This window comes from Herpailurus yagouaroundi, unplaced genomic scaffold (assembly GCF_014898765.1).
Source record: "Herpailurus yagouaroundi ecotype Mexico unplaced genomic scaffold, PumYag 308, whole genome shotgun sequence".
Classification (NCBI taxonomy): domain Eukaryota; kingdom Metazoa; phylum Chordata; class Mammalia; order Carnivora; family Felidae; genus Herpailurus; species Herpailurus yagouaroundi.
In genome coordinates this window covers 3,605,731-3,628,559 of record NW_024412525.1, presented here as the reverse complement: position 1 = coordinate 3,628,559, position 22,829 = coordinate 3,605,731, and the positions used below count along the sequence as shown (strand labels likewise).

Sequence of the window (22,829 nt, the reverse complement as noted above, 5' to 3'; positions counted from 1 at the left end):
TACAATATATGTATATATACATATATACATATACATATATGTATACAATATATACATACAAAGACAGAGCTCACTGTAATTTATGACTTTAATATATGGATGAGATGAAATTAATTTCTATATCATTGTGTTTTGGGATTAAAAGGCCTATTTGATTAGTCGGGTAATGTCATACATGACCCAAAAGTCTTAGTTTATAAAATTCTCAGGCCATTGGACAGTATGTTAATCATTTACTTGTATATTCTGACATATTGTCATTGATGTTTTTGGTTTTAACCTTCAACCCAGATCAATTCATTTCAGAAAGCTTACAGCTTTTATGAAGTGTTAGAGTGCAAAGCTCTGAGCAATATAAAGTCTTCCTATTAGCCTGTGATAGACTATCAAGCAATGTGATTTTCTTCTATTACATTGTGTTTTGTACAATTAAAGACATTGCTTTCCTTAGCCTTAGTTATCAAAAAAAAAAAAAATCACTCTCATCTTTTTGACTCAGGATGGAGCAGTATTTTTTTTTTAAATTTTCTTTTTTTAACATTTATTCATTTTTGAGAGTGAGGGAGACAGAGCATGAGCGAGGGAGGGACAGAGAGAGAGGGAGACACAGAACCCGAAGCCGGCTCCAGGCTCCGAGCTGTCAGCACAGGGCCCAACGCGGGGCTCAAACTCATGGACTGTGAGATCATGACCTCAGCTGAAATGAGATGCTTAACCGACTGAGCCACCCGGGTGCCCCAGGATGGAGTAGTATTTTTTAACTTTATTAACAAAGAATAGCATTTCTTTAACTGACAACTGACGTTTAAACATTAGCCATAGTCTTTGTGGAAGAGGCAGTGGAACAGCATTAAATACTTGAAGGCCTTGTCTGGAATAAGTGTAAAACAGTGCTGCCAATTTTTCTTTTTTCTTTGGTTCTTTCTAGGATGGTAGTAAATAGCGTTTTATCAGTTTGTAGTCTGCTTTTTTTCCCCTTTTAAAAAAATTTTGGTAAAATACAGTCTTTTTAACATAATACTTTATCAGGCGTTGCTGGTGGGTATTTTTATTGAAGTCTCCCTATCACTAAAACAAAACCTTGTTTTACTTACTCTTTTTTTTTTTAAAGTAAGCTCTACATCCAACATGGGGCCTGAATTAATGACCTGAAGATCAAGAGTTGCAGGCTCCGTGGACTGAGCCAGCCAGGCACCTCAAACCTTGTTTTACTTTTAAAAAAAATGTTTATATTTGAGAGAGAGAGAGAGTGAGAAAGAGTGGGTGTGCTTGAGTGAGTGGGGGAGGGGCAGAGAGTGAGGGAGAGAGAGAGAATCCCAAGCAGGCTCCACACTGTCAACCCAGAGCTGAAGTGGAGCTTGAACTCACGAACTGTGAGATCATGACCTGAGCTGAAATCAAGAGTCAGATGCTTAACCGATTAAACCATCCAGGCACCCCTGTTTTACTTTTAAACTAAAAGCAATCAACTAATTAGAATTAAAAAAAAAATTGAAAGCAAATAAATAAAAGCAACCAATAGTAATAAGTTCTAACAATATAGATTTGAAATAACAGTAACCTCTTGCCCCCCTCCTAATCTGATAATCTTTAAAGTTTACATATATGTAATACTATTGGCACAATTTTACATGTTTTAGTTTTTTTCACTCATCCAGTCTTGGCTATCTTTCTATATTTAGAACATCTAGATCTTTTTTTCCTTATTACAGCTGCAGAGTATTTTATTGCTACTTACAGGTGTGTCAAATTTATTTACTTTGTTCTCCATTGATAGGTTTATGAAGGTCTTTTTTTTTTTTTTTTTTAATAAGTAATCTCTACACCCAATGTGGGGCTTGAATTTACAACCTGAGATCAAGAGCCGCATACTCCACTGATTGAGCTAGCCAGATGCCCTAATATTTAAAAAAAATTTTTTTTAATGTTTATTTTTGAGAGAGACAGAATGCGAGTGGGGTAGGGGCAGAGAGAGATGGAGACATGGAATCTGAAGCAGGCTCCAGGCTCTGAGCTGTCAGCACAGAGTCTGACGTGGGGCTCAACCTCTCGAACCATGTAGATCATGACCTGAGCTGAAGTTGGAGCTTAACCAACAGAGCCACCCAGGCATACCCCACCAGATGCCCCAATATGAAGGTTTAAAAAATTTTTTTTAAATTTATTTTTTAAAATTTACATACATGTTAGTTGGCATATAGTGCAACAATGATTTCAGGAGTACATTCTATAATGCCCCTTACCCATTTAGCCCATCCCCCCCTCCCACAACCTCTCCAGTGTTTGTTCTCCATACTTAAGAGTCTCTTATGTTTTTGTCCCTCTCCCTGTTTTTATATGATTTTTGCTTTCCTTTCCTTATGTTCATCTGTTTTGTCTCTTAAAGTCCTCATGAAGTCATATGATATTTGTCTTTCTCTGACTGACTAATTTTGCTTAGCGTAATACCCTCTAGTTCCATCCACATGGTTGCAAACGGCAAGATTTCATTCTTTCTGATTGCCGAGTAATACTCCATTGTTTATACACACACACACACACCCCACATCTTCTTTATCCGTTCATCCATCGATGGACATTTGGGCTCTTTCCACCTTTCCATACTTTGGCTATTGTTGATAGTGCTGCTATAAACATTGAGGTGCATGTGTCCCTTCGAAACAGCACACCTCTGTTCCTTGGATAAATACTTAGTAGTGCAATTGCTGGGTCATAGGGTAGTCCTATTTTTGATTTTTTGAGGAACCTCCATACTGTTTTCCAGAGTGGCTGCACCAGTTTGCATTCCCACCAGGAGTGCAAAAGAGATCCCCTTTCTCTGCATCCTCACCACCATCTGTTGTTGCCTGAGTTGTTAATGATAGCCATTCTGACAGGGGTGAGGTGGTATCTCATTGTGATTTTGATTCGTATTTCCCTGATGCTAAGTAATGTTGAGCATTTTTTCATGTGTTGCTTGGCCATCTGGATGTCTTCTTTGGACGTAATATTAAGGTTTTAAGTTAAAACAATTCTGTGGTGAATTTCCTTGTGCCTGTATCTTGGTGTTGTGAATGGCAACAAATATTTGGAGAGTAAATTCTCACTTGAGGAACTGCTGGCTCAGTAGGCCTTTAAAAATACGATGCTTTCTTATTGATCTCCAAAAAACATACTAATCGTCAAAGTCCACATTACCTCACATGTTGCTAATACTGGTGGTGTGTATATTTTAAGTCTTTGCTAACCTGGTAGGTAAAAACGAGAGAATCTTGTGTATTTCTTGAATTTTGTGTAAAGTTGGACACCAGTCTTTTTACAGTTGGCCATTTTTTCTTGCTGGTAACACAATTTGCCCATTTTTCTGTGTTTTCTTATATGCTGGTATGAGTTTTTTGCAAATCTAGAGTTTAATTAATTAATTTATTCATTTATTTAATGTTTTATTTATTTTGGGGAGAGAGTGTACATGAGTGGGGGAGGGGCAAATAGAGGTGGACAGAGGATCCATGATGACAGCAGGGAGCTGATGTGGGGCTTGAACTCACAAACTGTGAGATCAGGCCCTGAGCTGAAGTTGGACACTCAATCAACTGAGCCACCTAGGTGCCCCCTGTAGATCTAGAACTTCAAATGCTGTGCAGTATTCAGTGTTGTTATAATACCAATCATATCTTAACATAATACTGTAGTTAATTTCATGCATGTTTTTTGTTGACTGTGGGTGAATTATTTTCTTAGAACAAACGTCTGGATATGAAATTGAATAAAAGACTGTGAGCTTCCTTGTACTGACTTGTTCTCTAAACCTGAATTTACTTGTTTGTTTGATTCATTTATTAGGTTGGCTCCATGCCCAATGTGGGGCTTGAACTCAAGACCCTGAGATCTAGAGTTGCATGCTGTACTGACTAAGCCACCCAGGTGCCCCTGAAGTAACTTATTTATTATTTAATAGGTGTTATTTAATGTATGAAATATATTTCAGATCGTATTCCAAATGGCTAAGGAAGCAAAAGAAAATCACCTATAAAAATCCTATTTTTGCTGTATATTTTTCCAGGTTTCATTTTTCTGTTGCATAGCCTCTCTTTTCCTTCTTCTTTTGTTTCAATGTTCTCATTTTTATTTTTGAGAGAGACAGAGAATGCGAGTGGGTTAGGGGCAGAGAGAGAGGGAGACACAGAATCTGAAGCAGGCTCCAGGCTCTGAGCTGTCAGCATAGAGCCTGACATGGGGCTCGAACTCACGAGCTGTGAGATCATGACCTGAACCGAAGTCGGACGCTCAACCGACTGAGCCACCCAGGCGTCCCTCTTTTCCTTCTTAACATATGTAAAGAACATCTTTCAATGTCAGTAAACAGAACTATACCACAGCATAAGTTTTTTGTCTTTTTGCCTTTTTAATGTGTTAAAATATTAAACATAATACTGAATTTACCATTGTAATTATTTTAAAGGTACAATTTAGTGTGATGTTAAGTACATTCACAGTGCTATACAACCATCATCAAAAATCCATCTCCAAAACCTTTTCATTATTGCACACTGAAACTCTGTACCCATTAACACAGCATAATTTTTATTCCTTTAACCATTCTCTTATTGTGGAAATTTAAGTTTCCAGTTTTGTCTAGTTATTGATACCATACATACTTTCCTTATTGTCTGATTATTTCTTCATGATAACAATTCTTCTAAGGATCTGTAGCAGTTGATGTTTTAAAGAATCATCCTTAACATGAGCTTTGGATGGCAGTCTCTGCCATCCCATGTCCAGGAACTTATTCTTAATTTTATAATAAAAGTAAAAGTAACTAGGTTACATATATAAAAATATAGTTTATAGATGATTTAATATTAATATAGCTATTTTGTAAAAGGATAACTTCTGTGGAATAGAGGAATCAAAGTCTCTTTAAAAGTCAGTGATGTTCCAGGGCTCCTGGCTGGCTCATTATGAGGAGCATGTCACTCTTGATCTTGGGAGTGTGAGTTTGAGGCTTATGTTGGGTGTAGAGATTACTTACAAAATAAATAATAAACTTAAAAGTCAGTGATTTTTCAACAGCTTGACATTCAGGGACATTATTTATTTGGAAGGGTGTGAGGAGGGGTGCATGCAGGATGTATCATTTGTATGATACATATTCATACAAATTACAAGGGTAATCATACATATTCTGCTGTTTTGGTGCAAAGAAGATTGAGAAAGTACTACCCATGTTCTGTTTTATTTTACTGGTAGGAGGTAACTTGTGTTTTACTTAACTGGGGTTTTAACATGATTTCTTGAATGTCAGAATTATAAATTCTTCTGATAAAAGCCTTTGCTTCTCCCCTAGGATTGGCAGCCACCATTTGCATGTGATGTTGACAAACTTCATTTTACCCCACGTATCCAGAGGCTGAATGAATTGGAGGTATTGTCTTAACTACTGTTCTGGTTGCCTGTATTTCAGAGGGGTTTTCTTGGCGGAATCAGTCACAAATCTAGTGGTTTTAGTGAAGCTAAAATGTGACCAATAATTGGATAATCATGGTAAAACAAATGACATTAAGGACATTTGCAGCCAACCAGATTTCATTCAAAAAATTTTTTATTTTACTGTTTATTTTTGACGGGGGGGGAGGGGCAGAGAGAGAGAGAGAGAGAGAGAGAGAGGCAAACACAGAATCTGAAGCAGGCTCCAGGCTCTGAGCTGTCAGCATAGAGCCTGACGTGGGGCTCGAACTCACAAACCGTGAGATCATGACCTGAGCCAAAGCCGGATGCTTAACTGACTGAGCCACCCAGGCGCCCCGTTTTTGTTTTTTTTTTTTAATTTTTTTTATGCTAGATTTCATTAAAAACACTAATTTCTGTCAATCCTTGTTGACCTATTAATTCATTTAAATACTTCTAAATTTAGGTGGCATCCACAATAATTTAGGTTTTGAAAGGAATGTACTTTGAGAACCATCTAATGGAAAAGAATCTCGAGCTGTAATTTTCTTCCAAATACACATCTTCACTTAGATTTAATAACACACTTTAATTTCCTGAGGGGGGGTTGAGGAATACTGGGAATTTTCAAGAGAAGAGGTGATTTTTCTTCAGTCTCTAGGCTACTGAAACTCTAAAGTGCAGGGGTGAATAAGGCTTGGGTATTGATAACCTGGAGGTAGTGTTTTTATTAATGTTTTGCTAACCTGATTTTCATATTGAATCATGTTTTGTTTTTCTATAAAAAAACCAAACATTTTTAACATAAATGGAACACAAATGGATTTTGTGGAATCCCAGAATTTCTGTATTTTGTGTCTGTATTTTCAAGTTGAGCTTGAAGGATAGGAAATGAGTACTAACTTTGAAGTCTTAGACTGTGGAACATCTGAACATTCATTTCAGTTTTGTTCTTGAGCAAGGTAAAACTCCTAAAATTGACTGACTTCCATTTAATTTTCAAGAAGGGGAAAGAAAAATGACCAACAGAATTTTTTTGGACAAAAAAAGTTGTTTTTTTTTTTTAATTTTTTTTTTCAACGTTTATTTATTTTTGGGACAGAGAGAGACAGAGCATGAACGGGGGAGGGGCAGAGAGAGGGAGCCACAGAATCGGAAACAGGCTCCAGGCTCTGAGCCATCAGCCCAGAGCCTGACGCGGGGCTCGAACTCAAGGACCGCGAGATCGTGACCTGGCTGAAGTCGGACGCTTAACCGACTGCGCCACCCAGGCGCCCCTGGACAAAAAAAGTTTTTAATGACTTTATAGACAATAATAATAATCTGTTAAAGGAATAACATTTAAGAAATTTTCCCTGGCTGTCCTTTATCGTATCAGGACTTGTTAAAATTGGTATGAAATCACTGTTGTAATTCTGTTTTTAGATTTGTGTTTGAGAAAATTAGAAAATTTGTACTTGGAAAGAACAGACCTTTAAAATACCCCAGTTGTAAAAAGACTAAGAGGGACATATAGAAGCTTGTGATATAATTTTAATCAATAATAAAATTGTGCTTATCGAATTCCTTAAATGAAGTACTTTTCAAAGTGCCTACTTAAGGAAAGGCTTACTGAGTTTTTAACTCTGCCTGACACATGGTAGGGGCTGAATTAAATTTTTGTTGAGTTCATGTATAATTATTTAACCAGCTTTCTTTTGTGTATTTTTTGGCCGTTTCTCTATTGAATTCAGAAGTGATATTTCACTTAAATATTCTAAGAGTGAAAATACCACACACATAGGTAGGAGTCTTAAAATAAGTTGGGTAAGATTAAAATTCACTTCTGTGTCATTTAGGCTCAAACTCGAGTAAAACTGAATTTCTTGGACCAGATTGCAAAGTACTGGGAGTTACAGGGAAGCACTCTGAAAATTCCACATGTGGAAAGGAAGATCTTGGACTTGTTTCAGCTCAATAAGGTAAGAGGCTAATGGCCATCTCCCTCATTTAGTATCTTTTATGCCAGCATAAATTTGATCTTCTTCACTTTAAAAAGAAACTTTTTGTTTGAAATATGTAAAATGAAATTCTCCATTCACTTTAGTGATTGATTGGGCTCTACGTGTCACATCTGAAAGCCTTGAAAGCCTTATCTTACAGAATATTTTTTGCCACCATTTTTGTGTGTGCCATTTTATTTTTTAATTTATTTTTATTTTTATTAAAAAATTTTTTTTTAACATTTATTTATTTTTGAGACTGAGAGAGAGCATGAACGGGGAGGGTCAGAGAAAGAGGGAGACACAGAATCTGAAACAGGCTCCAGGCTCTGAGCTGTCAGCACAGAGCCTGACGCGGGGCTCAAACCCATGGGCCGCGAGATCATGACCTGAGCCGAAGTCGGACGCTTAACCGACTGAGCCACCCCGGCGCCCCTGTGTGTGTCATTTTAAAACTTTATTAGTTCCGTAAGATCTCCTTTCTGTTTTATTGGAGTTCAAACAACTGACGCTCAGGGAGAAAATTGACCAAACTCTAAAGGTTGAGTCGTAATTCAGTACTTTAACTTCAGGTTCATTCAGTGTAAAGCCTATATTCTTGCCAAACAAATGGTGCCGTCTTTTCCTCCTCCTTAGTTTATGGAGAGTTTTAAGGGTCACAGAGTTAAACCAAGTACTAGGATTCGTTCTTTATTAGAGATTTAATTGTTGATGTAGTTCTTCCTCCTGGAAAATCTTGACTGCTTTGGGGAACTGAGAAGTAGTTTTTGGGGGTACAACATGTTTATGGGTATATTTTAATTTTCTAGCTTGAAATTAATAATACATATATATTTTTGTTTGGCTTGGAAAATGTATTTTTTTTAATGTTAATTTATTTTGAGAGAGAGACACACACACAGCCCGAACAAGGGAGGGGCAGAGAGAGGGAGAGAGCAAGATTCCCAGGCAGGCTCCCCACTGTCAGCATAGAACCTGATGTAGGGCTCTATCTCATGAATGGTGAGATCATGACCTGAGCCAAAATCAAGAGTCAGATGCTCAACCAAGCCACCCACGTGCCCTGGAAAATGTATTTTTAAAAATTACCGCAGCCATGGGAGGGGAGATGAGCTGAATGGATAAGGGGCATTAAGGAATCTACTCCTGAAATCATTGTTACACTGTATGCTAACTAACTTGGATGTAAATTAAGGAAAAAAAAAAGTAAAAAAAAAAAAAAAGTTACTGCAGCCAAGAACATGTTGTTCTCAGAGTCATACCTAGGTACAAGGGAATTAGAAGTGATTTCTATGTATGTGTTTCTAATTTCTTTGCTGTTTTATTTAACAGTTAGTTGCAGAAGAAGGTGGATTTGCAGTTGTTTGCAAGGATAGAAAATGGACCAAAATTGCCACCAAGATGGGATTTGCTCCTGGCAAAGCCGTGGGCTCCCATATCAGAGGGCATTATGAGCGAATCCTCAACCCCTACAACTTATTCCTGTCAGGAGACAGTTTGAGAGTGAGTCCGATCTTAACCTATTTTATTTCACTGCTTATTGGTATGTTATCTTTTACGGTGAATGAATAGGCCTTAATTCTTTGTGGAAGACATTGTTGAGAAGACTTTGTTTTGTGAATTTTTCCTCCAGTGTTTTTGCTGTTGTGTTTTGTGAGCAGCCATACTTAGAAGTTTGCTTTTGTAATGAACAAGGTTGTAGAGGAAATATCCTTTTGCTTCTGTCAGAAGCCAAAGTCTGTGTTTTATTTCACTAAGGCTGTGTCTTCCTTACGACAAGTACGTTATTATTGTGTTATGGCTCATGCTTTTGCACTCACGTACTATGGTAGTGCATATTACTAGTTGTCATGTGAAAATACGACCTGTGAAAGAAGTTGCCTATCTGTTGTCTTGCCAGCTGAGAGCTCCAAGGAGATTTTCAGATAGAATGCTGATAGGGGTAAAAGGTAGGGGATTTGATAATACTGAATTGCTAATGGATCCCTCTTCTAACAGTTCCTGTGTAGCCATGTTTGTTTTCTTATAAAGATGGTATTTGTCAAATTATTCAGAAAAGAACTTTTGTTGTAATTAAAGTAAAACAGTATTATAAGAACTTACTTCAAGACTGTGGTAGAAAGAAGACTGTCATTGTCGGTTGATACCCTTTGAGTTATTCTAAGGCAAGAGCAGCAAGCTCTATAATTTTAAGAATTGTTTCTGTGCTATAGAGAAGTAGAAAGATAATGACATACTTTCAGAGGGTAAACTACTAATCAAAATTGTGTCTTGATATTGTAGACATACCATCTGTAATGCTCAAATCCTTTAGATTTTTGTAACATTGCATTTTTGTTCCCTTTCTTCCTTCTTGATTCCAGGGGAGCTTTCTTTTTAGCCTGGAAGAGCACAACCAGTCTGATATTCAGAAAGTTGTCATTGCTCTTAAATATACATGTGTGAATGTTTAATGAACTCCGGGATGAAATTTAGAACATTCTATGTGGAACCTTTATGCCTCTGTTTTATAGAGATTTGATTTACATACAGTTGGCTACAATAGATTTTTCTCTTTATTAACCTTTCTGTTTGAGTATGGAATTCACAGTGAGTAAGAGAAAAGAGAGCGTCTACTTGCTTTATGGGTTGCAACATTTTAAAAACATCTCCTCATACTTGGAGAGGCAGTATAGTTTCATAATTGAAAAACACATAAGTTGGGGCGCCTGGGTGGCTCAGTCGGTTGAGCGGCCGACTTTGGCTCAGGTCATGATCTCACGGTCCGTGGGTTTAAGCCCCGCGTCAGGCTCTGTGCTGACAGCTCAGAGCCTGGAGCCTGTTTCAGATTCTGTGTCTTCCTCTTTCTGACCCCTCCCCGTTCATGCTCTGTCTCTCTCTGTCTCAAAAATAAATAAACGTTAGAAAAAAATTAAAAAAAAAAAGAAAAACACATAAGCATTTACTCAATCGTAGTCTGAGAGGAATAGGTATTTAAAGATACCTTTTATAAACATTAATCTACGACACAGATAAATACTTATTGAGCGGCCTGCTGTGTACCAGGTATGTTTGAGGCCCTGATAGGTATTCATTGCAGAAGGCTTAAAAACAAAGGAAAATCTATTGACAATAAAACCTCCTGATCCTCTCACCTGTTTTTCGTTTCAAGGATATTTTTATGCATATATACCCAAACTGGGATTGTATTCTTCATATACAGTATTATATTCTACCTTTTCTCTGTTTAGCATATCGTGAGCATTTGCCATGTCATTGAATATTTTTGAAGATCTAGTAGCATTCCATTTGTGTGTGTGTGTGTGTGTGTGTGTTTCTTTGTTGTTGTTTAGAGAGAGAGCACGAGCAGGGGAGAGGGGCTGAGAGAGAGAGAGAGAGAGAGAGAGAGAGAGAGAACGACAGAGAGAATATGCCAAGCAGGTTCCATGCTGAGCATGGAGCCTGACGCAAGGCTCGATCCCACAACCCTGGGATTATGACCTGAGCCAAAATCAAGAGTTGGACACTCAACTGGTTGAGCCACTTAGGCGTGTTGGTGTTCGTTTTTATATCCAGACCTTGATTTCCTCCTGTTGTTGAATGTTTAGGTTGGTTCCAGTATATGTATTTATTATACTATGATGGCCGTTTTTTGTACCTAATTTTTGGCCCGTTTTCTGATTTTTGGAAATAATTCTTGGAGGAAAGAATAATTGGAATACATATATATATTAATATTTTTAATGTTTATTTATTTTTGAGAGAGAGAGAGACAAGAGTGCAAGGTGGGAGGCAGGGGCAGAGAGAGAGCGAGACACAGAATCTGAAACAGGCTCCAGACTCTGAGCTGTCAGCACAGAGCCTGAGGCAGGGCTCAAACTCACAGATTGTGAAATCATGACCTGAGCCGAAGTCGTATACTTAACCGACTGAGCCACCCAGGTGCCCTGGAATACGTATATTTTTAAAAAGAGTCAAAAGCAATGAGATACCACCACACACCTATTAGAATGGTGAAAGACAGAACACTGACAGCACAAATGCTGGTGAGGATAACAGAAGATTTCATTCATTGCTGCTGGAAGTGCAAAATGGCACGGCTACTTTGGAAGACAAGACACTTTGGCCGTTTCTTAGAAAACCAAACATACTCTCTTATCGTATGATCCAACAGTCATGTTCCCTGGTATTTACACAAAAGAGTTGCAAACTTATGTCCACACAAAACCTGCACATGGATGTTTTTAGCATCTTTATTATTCATAATTGCCAAGACTTGGATGCAGCCAACCTGTCCTTCAGGAGGTGAATGGATAAATGAACTGTGTTATATCCAGAGAATGGAGTTCTTTTGAGCATTAAAAAGAAATGAGATCTCAAGCCATGATAAGACAAGGAGAGGAACATCATTAAGTGAAAGAAACCAACGTGATAAGGCTGCATACATATACTTACATACAATGTAAGATTCCAAACCGTATTGGTATTCTGGAAAAGGCACGTATGGTATTCTGGAAAAGGCACGTATGGTATTCTGGAAAAGGAGAATCTACGGAAACACTATAAAAAGATCAGTGGTTGCCTGAGGTTTGGGGGTGAGAGGGAGGGAAAAATATTCACAGTACAAAGGATTGTCAGGGCAATGAAAATACTATACATGTCATTATAGGTTTGTCTAAACCCATAGACTGTACAATACCACAAGTGAATCCTAATGTCACCTATGGACTATGGGTGATAATGATGTGTATGTTCATGAGTTGTAACAAATATACTACTACTCTGGTAGAGGATGGTGACAGCGGGGGAGGCTGTGCATGTGTGACGGTGGGGCACATACAGTTAATCTCTACCTTCACATCTTGATTGTGCTGTAAACCTAAAACTTCTCTAAAAAAAATAAAGTCTTAATATTAAGGAAAAAAAAAGATGCCTAGTGAAGGAATTGTTTCAAAAGGGTGAACTGAAGCCTAGAGTAAGTTTTGGGAAATTTGAGAAATGTTGAGCAGTGATGTCCTGGTATAGTGGGACATAAGCCTCACTATTGTATTCCTATATTTTCTAGCTGTCTCAGCATATTGCTCTGTCTCTGTAGGATGGTGTCCCCATGCTGTGGTAACAGTTACCTCTAAATCCCAGTTTATCAAATCATAGTTAAAATTAGTCTGCATATATTCGCATTAGATACAAAGCAAACATATCAGGTGTGTGTTTGGAATTGTGGTTTGGAACAAAATAATAAAGCTTTTCACATATATTCTGAAAAGTTTCTGACCTTGATTTTACCTTAGATCTCTAAAGTTCTTACAGAATGAAGCAGACCATAGTTTATGGAACCGTTTTAGACTTAGTGTGGGAGATAGGGACCACATATATAATCTCTGAATTTCTAAAAACTGTTTTATTTATTTTGAGAGAAAGCACATGCACACAAAGGGGGAAGGGCGGGGGTGGGGGAGGGGAGAGAGAGCCTCCCAAGCAGGCTCCATGTTCAGTGGGGAGCCTGACATTGGGGCTGGATCCCACAACCACAAGGTCCCAACCTGAGCCAGTATCAAGAGTCAGATGCTTAACTGGCCAAGCCACCCAGGTGCCGCTAGGAGTTCTGAATTTCTGACCATCCACTTAATAAAATTTTCTTGATTCAGTTCAGTTCATATCCGCACGATCATACATACTCGCTGGTTCAGTCATAAAAGCATGTTACTTTTGATCTTGGGGACATGAATTCAAGTTCCATGTTGGGTGTAGAGATTACTTAAATAAATATATTTTTTAAAAAGTTAATATAAAAATATAAATGAGGCTAATTTATTTGTTTTTAATGTTTATTTTGAGAGTGAGTGGGGGAGGGGCAGAGAGAGAGGGAAGACAAAGGATCTGTAGCAGGCTTTGCACTGATAGCAGAGAGCCCAGTGTGGGGCTTCAACTCACAAACCTGAACCGAAGTTGGATACTTAATGGACTGAGCCACCCAGGTGCCCCTGAAAGAGTTTAATTTAGATGGTAGGCAGGTTTTGTTCCCATCTGCATGTTTTTATTAAATATACTCTTGGGGCACCTGGTTGGCTCAGTTGGTTAAAGTGTCCAAGTTCAGCTCAGGTCATGATCTTAGAGCTTGTAAGTTCGAGCCCCGCGTCGGGCTCTGTGCTGACAGCTCAGAGCCTGGAGCCTGCTTTGGATTCTGTGTCTCCATCTCTCTCTGCCCTTCCTCCCCCTGCCCCTCCCCCCACTTTATCTCTCTCAGAAATAAACATTAAAAAAATTTTTTTAAATATACTCTAAATGCTCAATTTGAGGACTTGTTACAGAATGGAGGGTGGTATTCCATACTAATTTAGTTAATATTTCCAGATGAAATCAATGTATGAATTTAATTAGAATGAACAGAATACTTCATATACTTAGGCGGTTGTACCAGTGGTAGATTTATTACTTGTTTAAGAGTATCAAGTAATCTGCATCAGTATTATTTTCTAGTGCATCGTATTTCATAGATGTTAGACATAGGTTGTCTTAATTACTCTGTTTTGGTTGCTATTGTTTCCACCCCTCTTCTCTGGATTCTTTCTGTACCAGTTGTGAGACTATATGGTAGTAATGGTACCCATAGAGCAGGAGTTCTAGAAGATTATTATTTCACTGTATCTTATCCCAACATAGATGATACATTATACCCTAAGTAGTTACAATTGGGAACCTGCTTTTATAAATGTTTCTTGTGATAATTATGGGCCCTATTGTGAAGAAGTGTTAGTTACTTGAAATTCATATTAGATTCAGTGGTAATATTTTGATGTTACTCTGTATTGTTGTGCCTGCATTTAAATACCCTCTATCAGCAAGCTTAGAATCAAACTAAAAAAATAATCAAAGCAGGAGACTCTTGTCTGATCAGAACCAAAGTTATTGCCGTGGGCTACTTATTAACCTTTGCCTTGTGAGTTAGACCTTGTAGGAATATGTTGAAGTAAATGAAAGCACTAATCAGGGAGAACAGTTTAGTCAAATTACCCGTTTTCTCAATTCAGATGATATCTTTTGATCACAGAACATTGCTAGTTATGTTTGAAACTGCAGAATTTTAAAATTTAGAAAACCTATTGGATTCCATATTTTATTACTCTAAACACTGTAAAAAATCAAATATTCTCAATAAGGAAGGTCATTTTTGGAGCTTAAAAGGGGCCTTTTTTTTTAATTAAAAAAAATTTTTTTTGATGTTTATTTTTGAGAGAGAGCATGAGCAGGGGAAGGGCAGAGAGAGAGAGAGAGAGAGAGAGAGAGAGAGAGAGACAGACAGACAGAATCTGAAGCAGGCTCCAGGCTCTGGGCTGTCAGCACAGAGCCTGATGTGGGGCTCAAACCCACGAACCATGAGATCATGACCTGAGCCCAAGTCAGACACTTAACTAACTGACTGAGCCACCCAGGCTGCCCCTATAAGGGGCCTTTCTAGCGGTTTGAGCCTTTAATTAATTGACAGTTGCAATCAGGGGTAATTGCAAGTGGCTCATTGGGAGGGCCTTGAGCCTACTGTGGCCTGGTGTAACCTGATGGCATGAACAGTTAAGTGAATTGAAGGAACACCATTCACCTGCTAAAAAATTGTTTAAGCTTTTATATGTGTGTGTATATGATTGGTAACTGCAGACTTGTGTTTATTTGGATTTTAAAAGTTGGAGACCTTTTATGTTTCTGTGTAAAATAATCGTAAAATGTACCTTGCAAAATACATTGAAATTCTTAAGATTAAAAATGGAGAGGAAATTCATTAATACAATTGTGTTTTATTTCTAGTGTCTGCAGAAGCCAAACCTGAGCACAGACACAAAGGACAAGGAGTACAAACCCCATGATATTCCCCAGAGGCAGTCTGTGCAGCCCTCAGAAACATGTCCCCCAGCCCGACGAGCAAAACGCATGAGAGCGGAGGTGAGAGCCTCATGCAGTTGATCAGAATTCTTGAGCCCTGGCACTAATGCCTGACTTATGCTGGGTTCCTGTCACGTGTGTACTGTTCGTAGTTATGAACCTTGTTCACCTCATAGAAGGATGCTGTGTGTATTCTAGCTTTTACACTTGGGGAAACTGTCAAAAGGGTAAAGAGAACTCTTTCTAGGTTTATGCTGCCTGGACAGACAGCTGCTTAATTAACTGAGGAAGGACAGGCATTCATTGTGATGGTATTTGGTTTGCCTGTTTTGAAATTAGATGGTGTTTATTGGGGATTGAGGTTAGGAGATAGAAAGCTGGGAACTATCGTTTTGTTTTGTTTTGATCAGAGAGGATAGAGGATATTGAAAGCTGCTCTCCTGAGTTCCTAAAAAGGAATAGCAGATATTTATGCTAAGACAGAAAATAATTAGGCAGCATGGGAGTGGGGCATTGAATATATAAGATGAAATGAAAGTTGAACATAAGGGAAGATCAGGAGAAGAGAACTGATGAGAAAGATAGTTTGCATCAAGGTTTTTCTGCTCTGAGAGGTTTCCCCTGGGAAGGAGAAGATTATTTTCCCAGTTACTTTGTTTCCATACACACATGTGAAGGGGTGTTCTTGCCTGGCTTGATGGACATGTAAGTGTTAGCAATCAGTGATTAATGTATTAGCAACATCTTAGAGCTGACTAAGCCTCATCGCATTGATTGGTGTCTTAAACAGTCTCTGGTTATTAATAACTATTGGTCAAGATGAAAAAAGAGCAGTTTTGTTTTCTGAGGAAAGGGATATAAATAAGGCAATTATTTTTAGCTTAGGTAAGTTAGAGATAAGGAAAAAATTTGGGGCTCTATTTTTCTGAATTAAGACTGCCTCAGAATAGGAAAATAATGGTTATTTGAAGTCTGTAAGCATGCTCTTAAAGTTCATTAGTCTAAAAATTCTTGTTTGAGCACACCTTGGTCTTCAAATGTGTAAGACATGCCCTACTGCTCTGGATACCTAGGTCTGCCTAGATGAGAGACACATAGGGTGATGATAGCACCCTGGGAAAAATTTTGTCTGCAGTGGACATCCTGAATACCTAGAAATGAACACAGGCAAAAATGATCAAGTGTAGTTCCACAAACCCTTGCTAAAGTTGTTTTGCTTCATTATTAAGTATTACCACTTTAAGAAACATTGGAAATTGAGACTGGCTTATTTACCCTCAATGATGGGGGTGGGGAATCTTTAGCAATTTAGTGATGTTAGAAGAGTAGTAGTTTGTAATAACAGTTTAATAGAAGAATTAATAGCAAATTATTATGGAAGCTGAGTTTTCTGTAAATAATGGGCAGACTTTGGAAGAAGCTAGCAGACCCTTCTAGGCTAATGAAATTAGGATATTTATATAACTGTGAGTGGTTGGGTTTAGTGATGACTGAATAAAGCATGAGGTGGGTTGATGAGAACTGGGAAGCTTCTAGGAGGAAAATTAGAGCTGTTCCCAATTTTGGTAGTGACATTTTCCCTCATTTATTCCCTGATCTTTGACTTTTCCCTATTTTTTTTTTTTTTTTTTTTGCCTACCTGAGTGGAGATACTCTTGTAATCTCAAAGATTTTGGTCCATTCCTTAAATAATAGTAATTTTAAGGGTGGATCTCTCCTTTGTGGTGAGAGAGAAGCATGTTTTGAAGGTCTACTAATACAAACAATTTATAAGATTATAGTCACCTTGAGATTTCAGTTGGATTTTAGAAAATTCCTTTTTTTTTTTAAAGGAAATACTTATATATGTGACACTTTTTTTTAAAGGCCATGAATATTAAAATAGAACCAGAAGAGACAGCAGAAGCCAGAACTCATAACCTGAGACGACGAATGGGTTGTCCAACTCCAAAATGTGAAACTGGTAAGAAAGTTTATCCATGAGTAGGAAAAAAGTAAAAAGTAAATAAGTACAAATATCATTCATTTGTTAATTAAGGAAACACTGTAGCAACTATTAAATACTAATCAGTGGGTTGGGCCTTGAAATAAAATCTTAAAGTAGGTTAATGTCCCTGTTCTTGTAGTTAGTGACCAGTAGAAGTAAACATATATATATATACATATATATATATGTATATATATATATGTATATGTATATGTATATATATATGCATATTAGAAATACGATTCAGTTTCTCTACTGTCACTGAAGACATTATTAAAATTGGTTGTTCTTAGTGATTGGTAAGTTATTGGAAAGGCAGCACAATGTAGTGGAAAGTAGATGATGGATTTTTAAAAATATAGGTCTGAATCTGAATCCTGGCTTAATCACTAACTAGTTGTATGACCTTCAGTATTTTTTGACTTCTTTTAATATCTGTTTTCTTGTCCTTGAAATGGATTTGTTGCAAAGGGCTAAATAATTCATGGAAAGCATTTAGCACAGCACCTACCAGAGGATAGTTCACTAATTGATAGCTAGTGTTTTAGCCGAGATTCTCAGTCTTTGGAACCAGGAAGTTGGGGTAGTATGTATCATAGTTTATGAAGGGATAATCTATATTGTGGAAGAGAGGCCGTTGGTGAATTGTTAGTCTCTTATAGTTAAGATCACGAGGAACTTGCTTTCATCAATATATGTTATGTCTCAGTAACATGTCATTAAGAAGACCACATCTTCAGCTCCTGTCTTAAAAGCTCCCAAACTGAGCAACATCTGCAGAAGTACCCACATTTAAATGTTGTGAGAGTTTGCATTTTATCATGAAGTAATGAGTACTTAGCCCTTGAACATAGCAACACTGGGTGTTGTTGCTGCAGTGAAAAGGAGGAGCAAAATTGTGTTTGTGTCCTGTGAGTGCTTGGGGTAGGGAGAGAGCAAGGTGAGTAAAGCGTAGTACCAGAAGAGCTAACTCAGACTACCTCTTACAGAGAGAGAAATGAAAAGCATCGTCAAGCAAGAACCCATTGAGAAGAAAGAGTACATTGTAGAAAGCGAGAAGGAAAAACCCAAGAGCCGATCTAAAAAAACCACCAATGCTGTGAGTTGATATGTTTAAACGCTTTTACCCCCCAGTTATCCTTTTGTGCCTTACTTAGGACTGCTGGTTTAGAGTGTGACAATTAAAAGACCTTTTCATGTCAGTTTGTAGTATCTTTCTAATTGAGAAAATACACAAATGCCTTATGAAGATAATAACACCTGGCAGCCTTGACGCCCATTTTCTGGAGTACATTCAATTTAGAGACAAATAATGGTGAGCTAGATTATATGTGGAATGTTCATAAGTTACTAGATCACCTCCAAATGAGCTGAAAGCTAGATCCAAAAATCGTGTTGATGTTTTCCAACTTTACAACAAGGAAGGAAAAGGAAGGAAGGAAAAGAAAAGGGGGGGGGGAATAGGAATTGAGCACCAACAGGAGTTGGAGGACTAAGTAGTCATTTTGTCAAACGGAAACTTAAAAGTGAGGCTTTAGGACATTACAGAGATCTCGTTGCTTTTCTTCTCTGCCCCCTTCCAAGAGGCCAGTGAGTAGCTTGAACAAGTGCTTTTTACCTTGGAATTTGAAATTATTCCAATTAAGTGTCCTATTGATGAGTACCATCTCTTCCCCCCTCCCCTCCCACCGCTGGATAAAAAAAAAACAAACAAAAAAACCCCACAGAAAATGATCAGAACCCAGGTTTTTATTTGATACAAAAAAAGACTGAAAAAGTGAGACTCCCTTATTAGTTGAATTAGCTTTCCATATTTATTGGAAATGTATTAGTTTGCAAGGGCTGCCGTAACAAAGTATCACAGACTGAGTGGCTTAAACAACAGAATTTATTTTCTCACATTTCTGGAGGCTGGAAGTCTAAGACCAAGGCGTCTGTAGGGTGGATTTTTTCTGAGACCTCTCTACTTGGCTTGTAGATGGTCATCTTCTCCCTGTATCTTCACATGGTTTTCCTCTGTACACATCTGTGTCCATATCTCCTTCTCATCAGTACTAATCATTGGATTAGGGCCCACTCATTATGATCTCATTTTACCTTCATTAACCTCTTTAAAGACCCTGGTTCCAAATCCAGTCACGTTCTGAGGTACTGGGAGTTGGGACTTCAAGATATGAATTTGGCGGGGGGGGAGGAAACACAGTAGAGCCTGTAACCAGGTAATAACTGTGTATTTGGGGAACTTCTTAACCATGAATCATTATATAGAATATAAAGTAATTTATTGTGGTTAATTAACTTAAGCACTTTTCTTTCCTTTTGAACATGGAAAAATTGAATTTTTTATAAATTCTATTTTTGGTTAAGCTGACAATTTATTACCTGCTACTCTTCTAGATTATCATTCTCTAAACTACTAAAAGCTAGATGTCTTTTTTTTTTTTTTTTAACATTTATTTATTTTTGAGACAGAGAGAGAGCATGAACAGGGAGGGTCAGAGAAAGAGGGAGACACAGAATCCGAAACAGGCTCCAGGCTCTGAGCTGTCAGCACAGAGCCCGACGCGGGGCTCGAACCCACGGACCGTGAGATCATGACCTGAGCCGAAGTCGGACGCTTAACCAACTGAGCCACCCAGGCGCCCCTAAAAGCTAGATATCTTAATAATGAACTTTAACTAAAATACACAACTGAAAAAGTTTAGAGATTATACTTTAGAGTTGGGAATGCATTAAGCATTGTGAAATATCTCTTATAAAAGGTGAAGCATTTTCATTTAAAATACTTCTTATGGGGCGCCTGGGTGGCTCAGTCGGTTAAGCATCCAACTCTTGATTTTGGCCCAGGTCATGGTCTCACGGTTTGTGGGGTCAAGCTCTGCGTTGGGCTCTGTGTTGACAGCATGGAGCCTGCTTGGGATTCTCTCCCTTTGTCTCTCTCTGCCCCTCCCCACTTGTGTATGCATGCACACACAACGCACACAGTCTCTCAAAATAAATAAATAAAATACCTCTTATAGAGGGTGAAGCATTTGCATTTGAAGGAGGATGGAGAGACCAGATTACGCCTGACCAATTATTCTTAGAATTTCACAAAATCTAATTGTAGCTCATGTCCCATTGTTTTGTACCTATTTTTATTGCTACAGGTGGATTTGTATGTCTGCCTCTTATGTGGCAGTGGCAATGATGAAGACCGGCTTCTTTTGTGTGATGGGTGTGATGACAGTTATCACACCTTTTGCTTGATCCCACCTCTCCATGATGTTCCCAAGGGAGACTGGAGGTGTCCTAAGTGTTTGGCCCAGGTAAGAATTAATGGCAGAGATGGCATTAGAGAATTTCCTTCAGAAAACTTTTTCTTTGCTTTTGGGTTTTAGATTTAGTAGTTGATAATAATGATGCTCAAAAAAAAAAAAAAAAAATTGGGCTGGACCTGAATAGGAAGGCGGTCTTGACAGTGAGTTCTATAGCCATGCAAGGAGCTAAGAGGCAGAAAAAAAATTTTTAACTACACCTAAAATGTTTTTTTCCTTTAAGAAAGCATTGCATGCTCTTTGCAAAACGTTTTAAAGACTGAATGACGTAAAAAAAAATAGAAGTATGATTTTACAGTCAGTAGGTCACGGTTATTTTGAAGTGTATCCATTCAGCTTTTTTTTCTATTTTAAACAAACACTACGTAACTAATCTGTTTTTTAAATATATATAAATGAAATATAACTAATGTATAAATAAAAATATTTTTTCCCTTCTTTTTCATTTTGGCAGGAGTGTAGTAAGCCACAAGAGGCATTTGGCTTTGAACAAGCAGCCAGGGACTATACCCTCCGTACTTTTGGGGAAATGGCAGATGCGTTCAAATCTGATTATTTCAACATGCCAGTCCATGTATGTACATACATACTGCTTTGATACAGAATTTTAATAACTTTTGTAGAAAGATGTATCTGAAGACAAATTTGACTTGGTGGTTATTTTGATAGTCATTATGCACAGTGAACTTTTAATTTGTTTAGTAATATTAAAATTCCGTAATACTTTAAAATACATCCTGATTTTTCACTTGGTTTCTCTAAAGAGGGGCTTTTCCACACATATTATACAGCATCGGTAACAGAATATTAGTAAAGGAGACCAACAGCAGTGCTTTTAGTTGAACAAATGTACTGTAAAGAAAACTTTACACGGGCGCCTGGGTGGCTCAGTCGGTTAAGCATCATACTCTTGGTTTTGGCTCAGGTCATGATCTCCCAGTTTGAGCCCTGCATTGGGCTCTGTGCTGTCAGTGCAGAGCCTGCTTGGGATTCTCTCTCTCTCTCCCTGTCCCATGCAGTCTCTCTCTCTTCCAAAATAAATACATAAACTTAAAAAAAAAAAAAGTTGTCAATATTTAGTAGGACATATTTAAAAAAAAGAAGAGGAGGGGCGCCTGGGTGGCGCAGTCGGTTAAGCGTCCGACTTCAGCCAGGTCACGATCTCGCGGTCCGTGAGTTCGAGCCCCGCATCAGGCTCTGGGCTGATGGCTCAGAGCCTGGAGCCTGTTTCCGATTCTGTGTCTCCCTCTCTCTCTGACCCTCCCCCGTTCATGCTCTGTCTCTCTCTGTCCCAAAAATAAATAAAAACGTTGAAAAAAAAAATTAAAAAAAAAAAAGAAGAGGAAAACCTTACAATGTACTGAATGACTCCTGTGTGCAGGTCAGCATGCTTGCATATGTTGTTATGTCATCATAAGTATTATAAACTTTAGGGTGAGTTCATTTAAAATTTTCTTTTATGCTCTTAGAAGCATAAGCATGTTTCATTCAGCATTTAATGTTCCATCAAGTGAGTTCACCAGAATTAAATGGTTTTCTACCGTAATTCTGGACACTTAGGTTGTATTTTTTCTCACTTACCAACAAAGTACTGTAGCAGACACTTCACACATGTAGATTTCTTTAGCTGGATTATTTTCTTGGGATGCTTACTGAGGTCAGATGAATTTTCTCCCTACTCTAATGGCTGTATCATTTATGGGAACCCAGCAGTATATGAGTGAATTTGTTTTTCCCTAAAAACACTAACACTAGCTGTTAAGTTACTTAAAATGTTTGCCTATTTGATGGGCTTATAAATTCAAAATATGCTCTTTTGAATTTTCAGTTCTTTTGACACCTCATGTAGTGTATTATTTTCTGGTATGTATGCTTCACCAGTTGGTGGTATGCATGTGACCTCTTCTATCTGTGCTTAGTTTTTCATTTTACTTAGGAGATGAGGATCTTGAGGGATCGCATTTAAGTTACCTGTCTCTAGACTCACGTGGGATTAACCACAGATCCTAGACACTCCGTCTGGTGGCTCTTTGTACTGCTGTAGAGTAATTGCTCTTTTGTTCACGTTTTGCACTCTTTTTCATCATGGCTCCCTGCACCACTGTCAGCCAGGCCTAGTGAAAGGAGTGTAAAGTGCACCCAGGTAATGTGTTTGGACACCTCTCACGGATAAAACGTCGTTCACACACAGCTGTTACTACTGTGTAATAGTCCATCAAGTTATGTATTCTATTTCCCATACAAAAAAGCATCTCCAGTTTT

General features: G+C 38.1%; 1 protein-coding gene across 2 annotated transcripts in view; it reads left to right on the top strand.

The window, feature by feature from the left end:
* The window catches only part of KDM5B (lysine demethylase 5B), an 80,465-nt gene that overhangs the window by 22,171 nt on the left and 35,465 nt on the right, over positions 1–22,829 (top strand). For both annotated transcript variants that reach the window (XM_040462197.1, XM_040462196.1), the window contains exons 2-9: positions 5,327–5,404; positions 7,266–7,388; positions 8,742–8,912; positions 15,189–15,323; positions 17,130–17,226; positions 18,240–18,349; positions 20,400–20,558; positions 21,022–21,141. In XM_040462197.1, the coding sequence (XP_040318131.1) occupies positions 5,327–5,404; positions 7,266–7,388; positions 8,742–8,912; positions 15,189–15,323; positions 17,130–17,226; positions 18,240–18,349; positions 20,400–20,558; positions 21,022–21,141 (993 nt within the window). The remainder of the gene's footprint in view (positions 1–5,326; positions 5,405–7,265; positions 7,389–8,741; positions 8,913–15,188; positions 15,324–17,129; positions 17,227–18,239; positions 18,350–20,399; positions 20,559–21,021; positions 21,142–22,829) is intronic.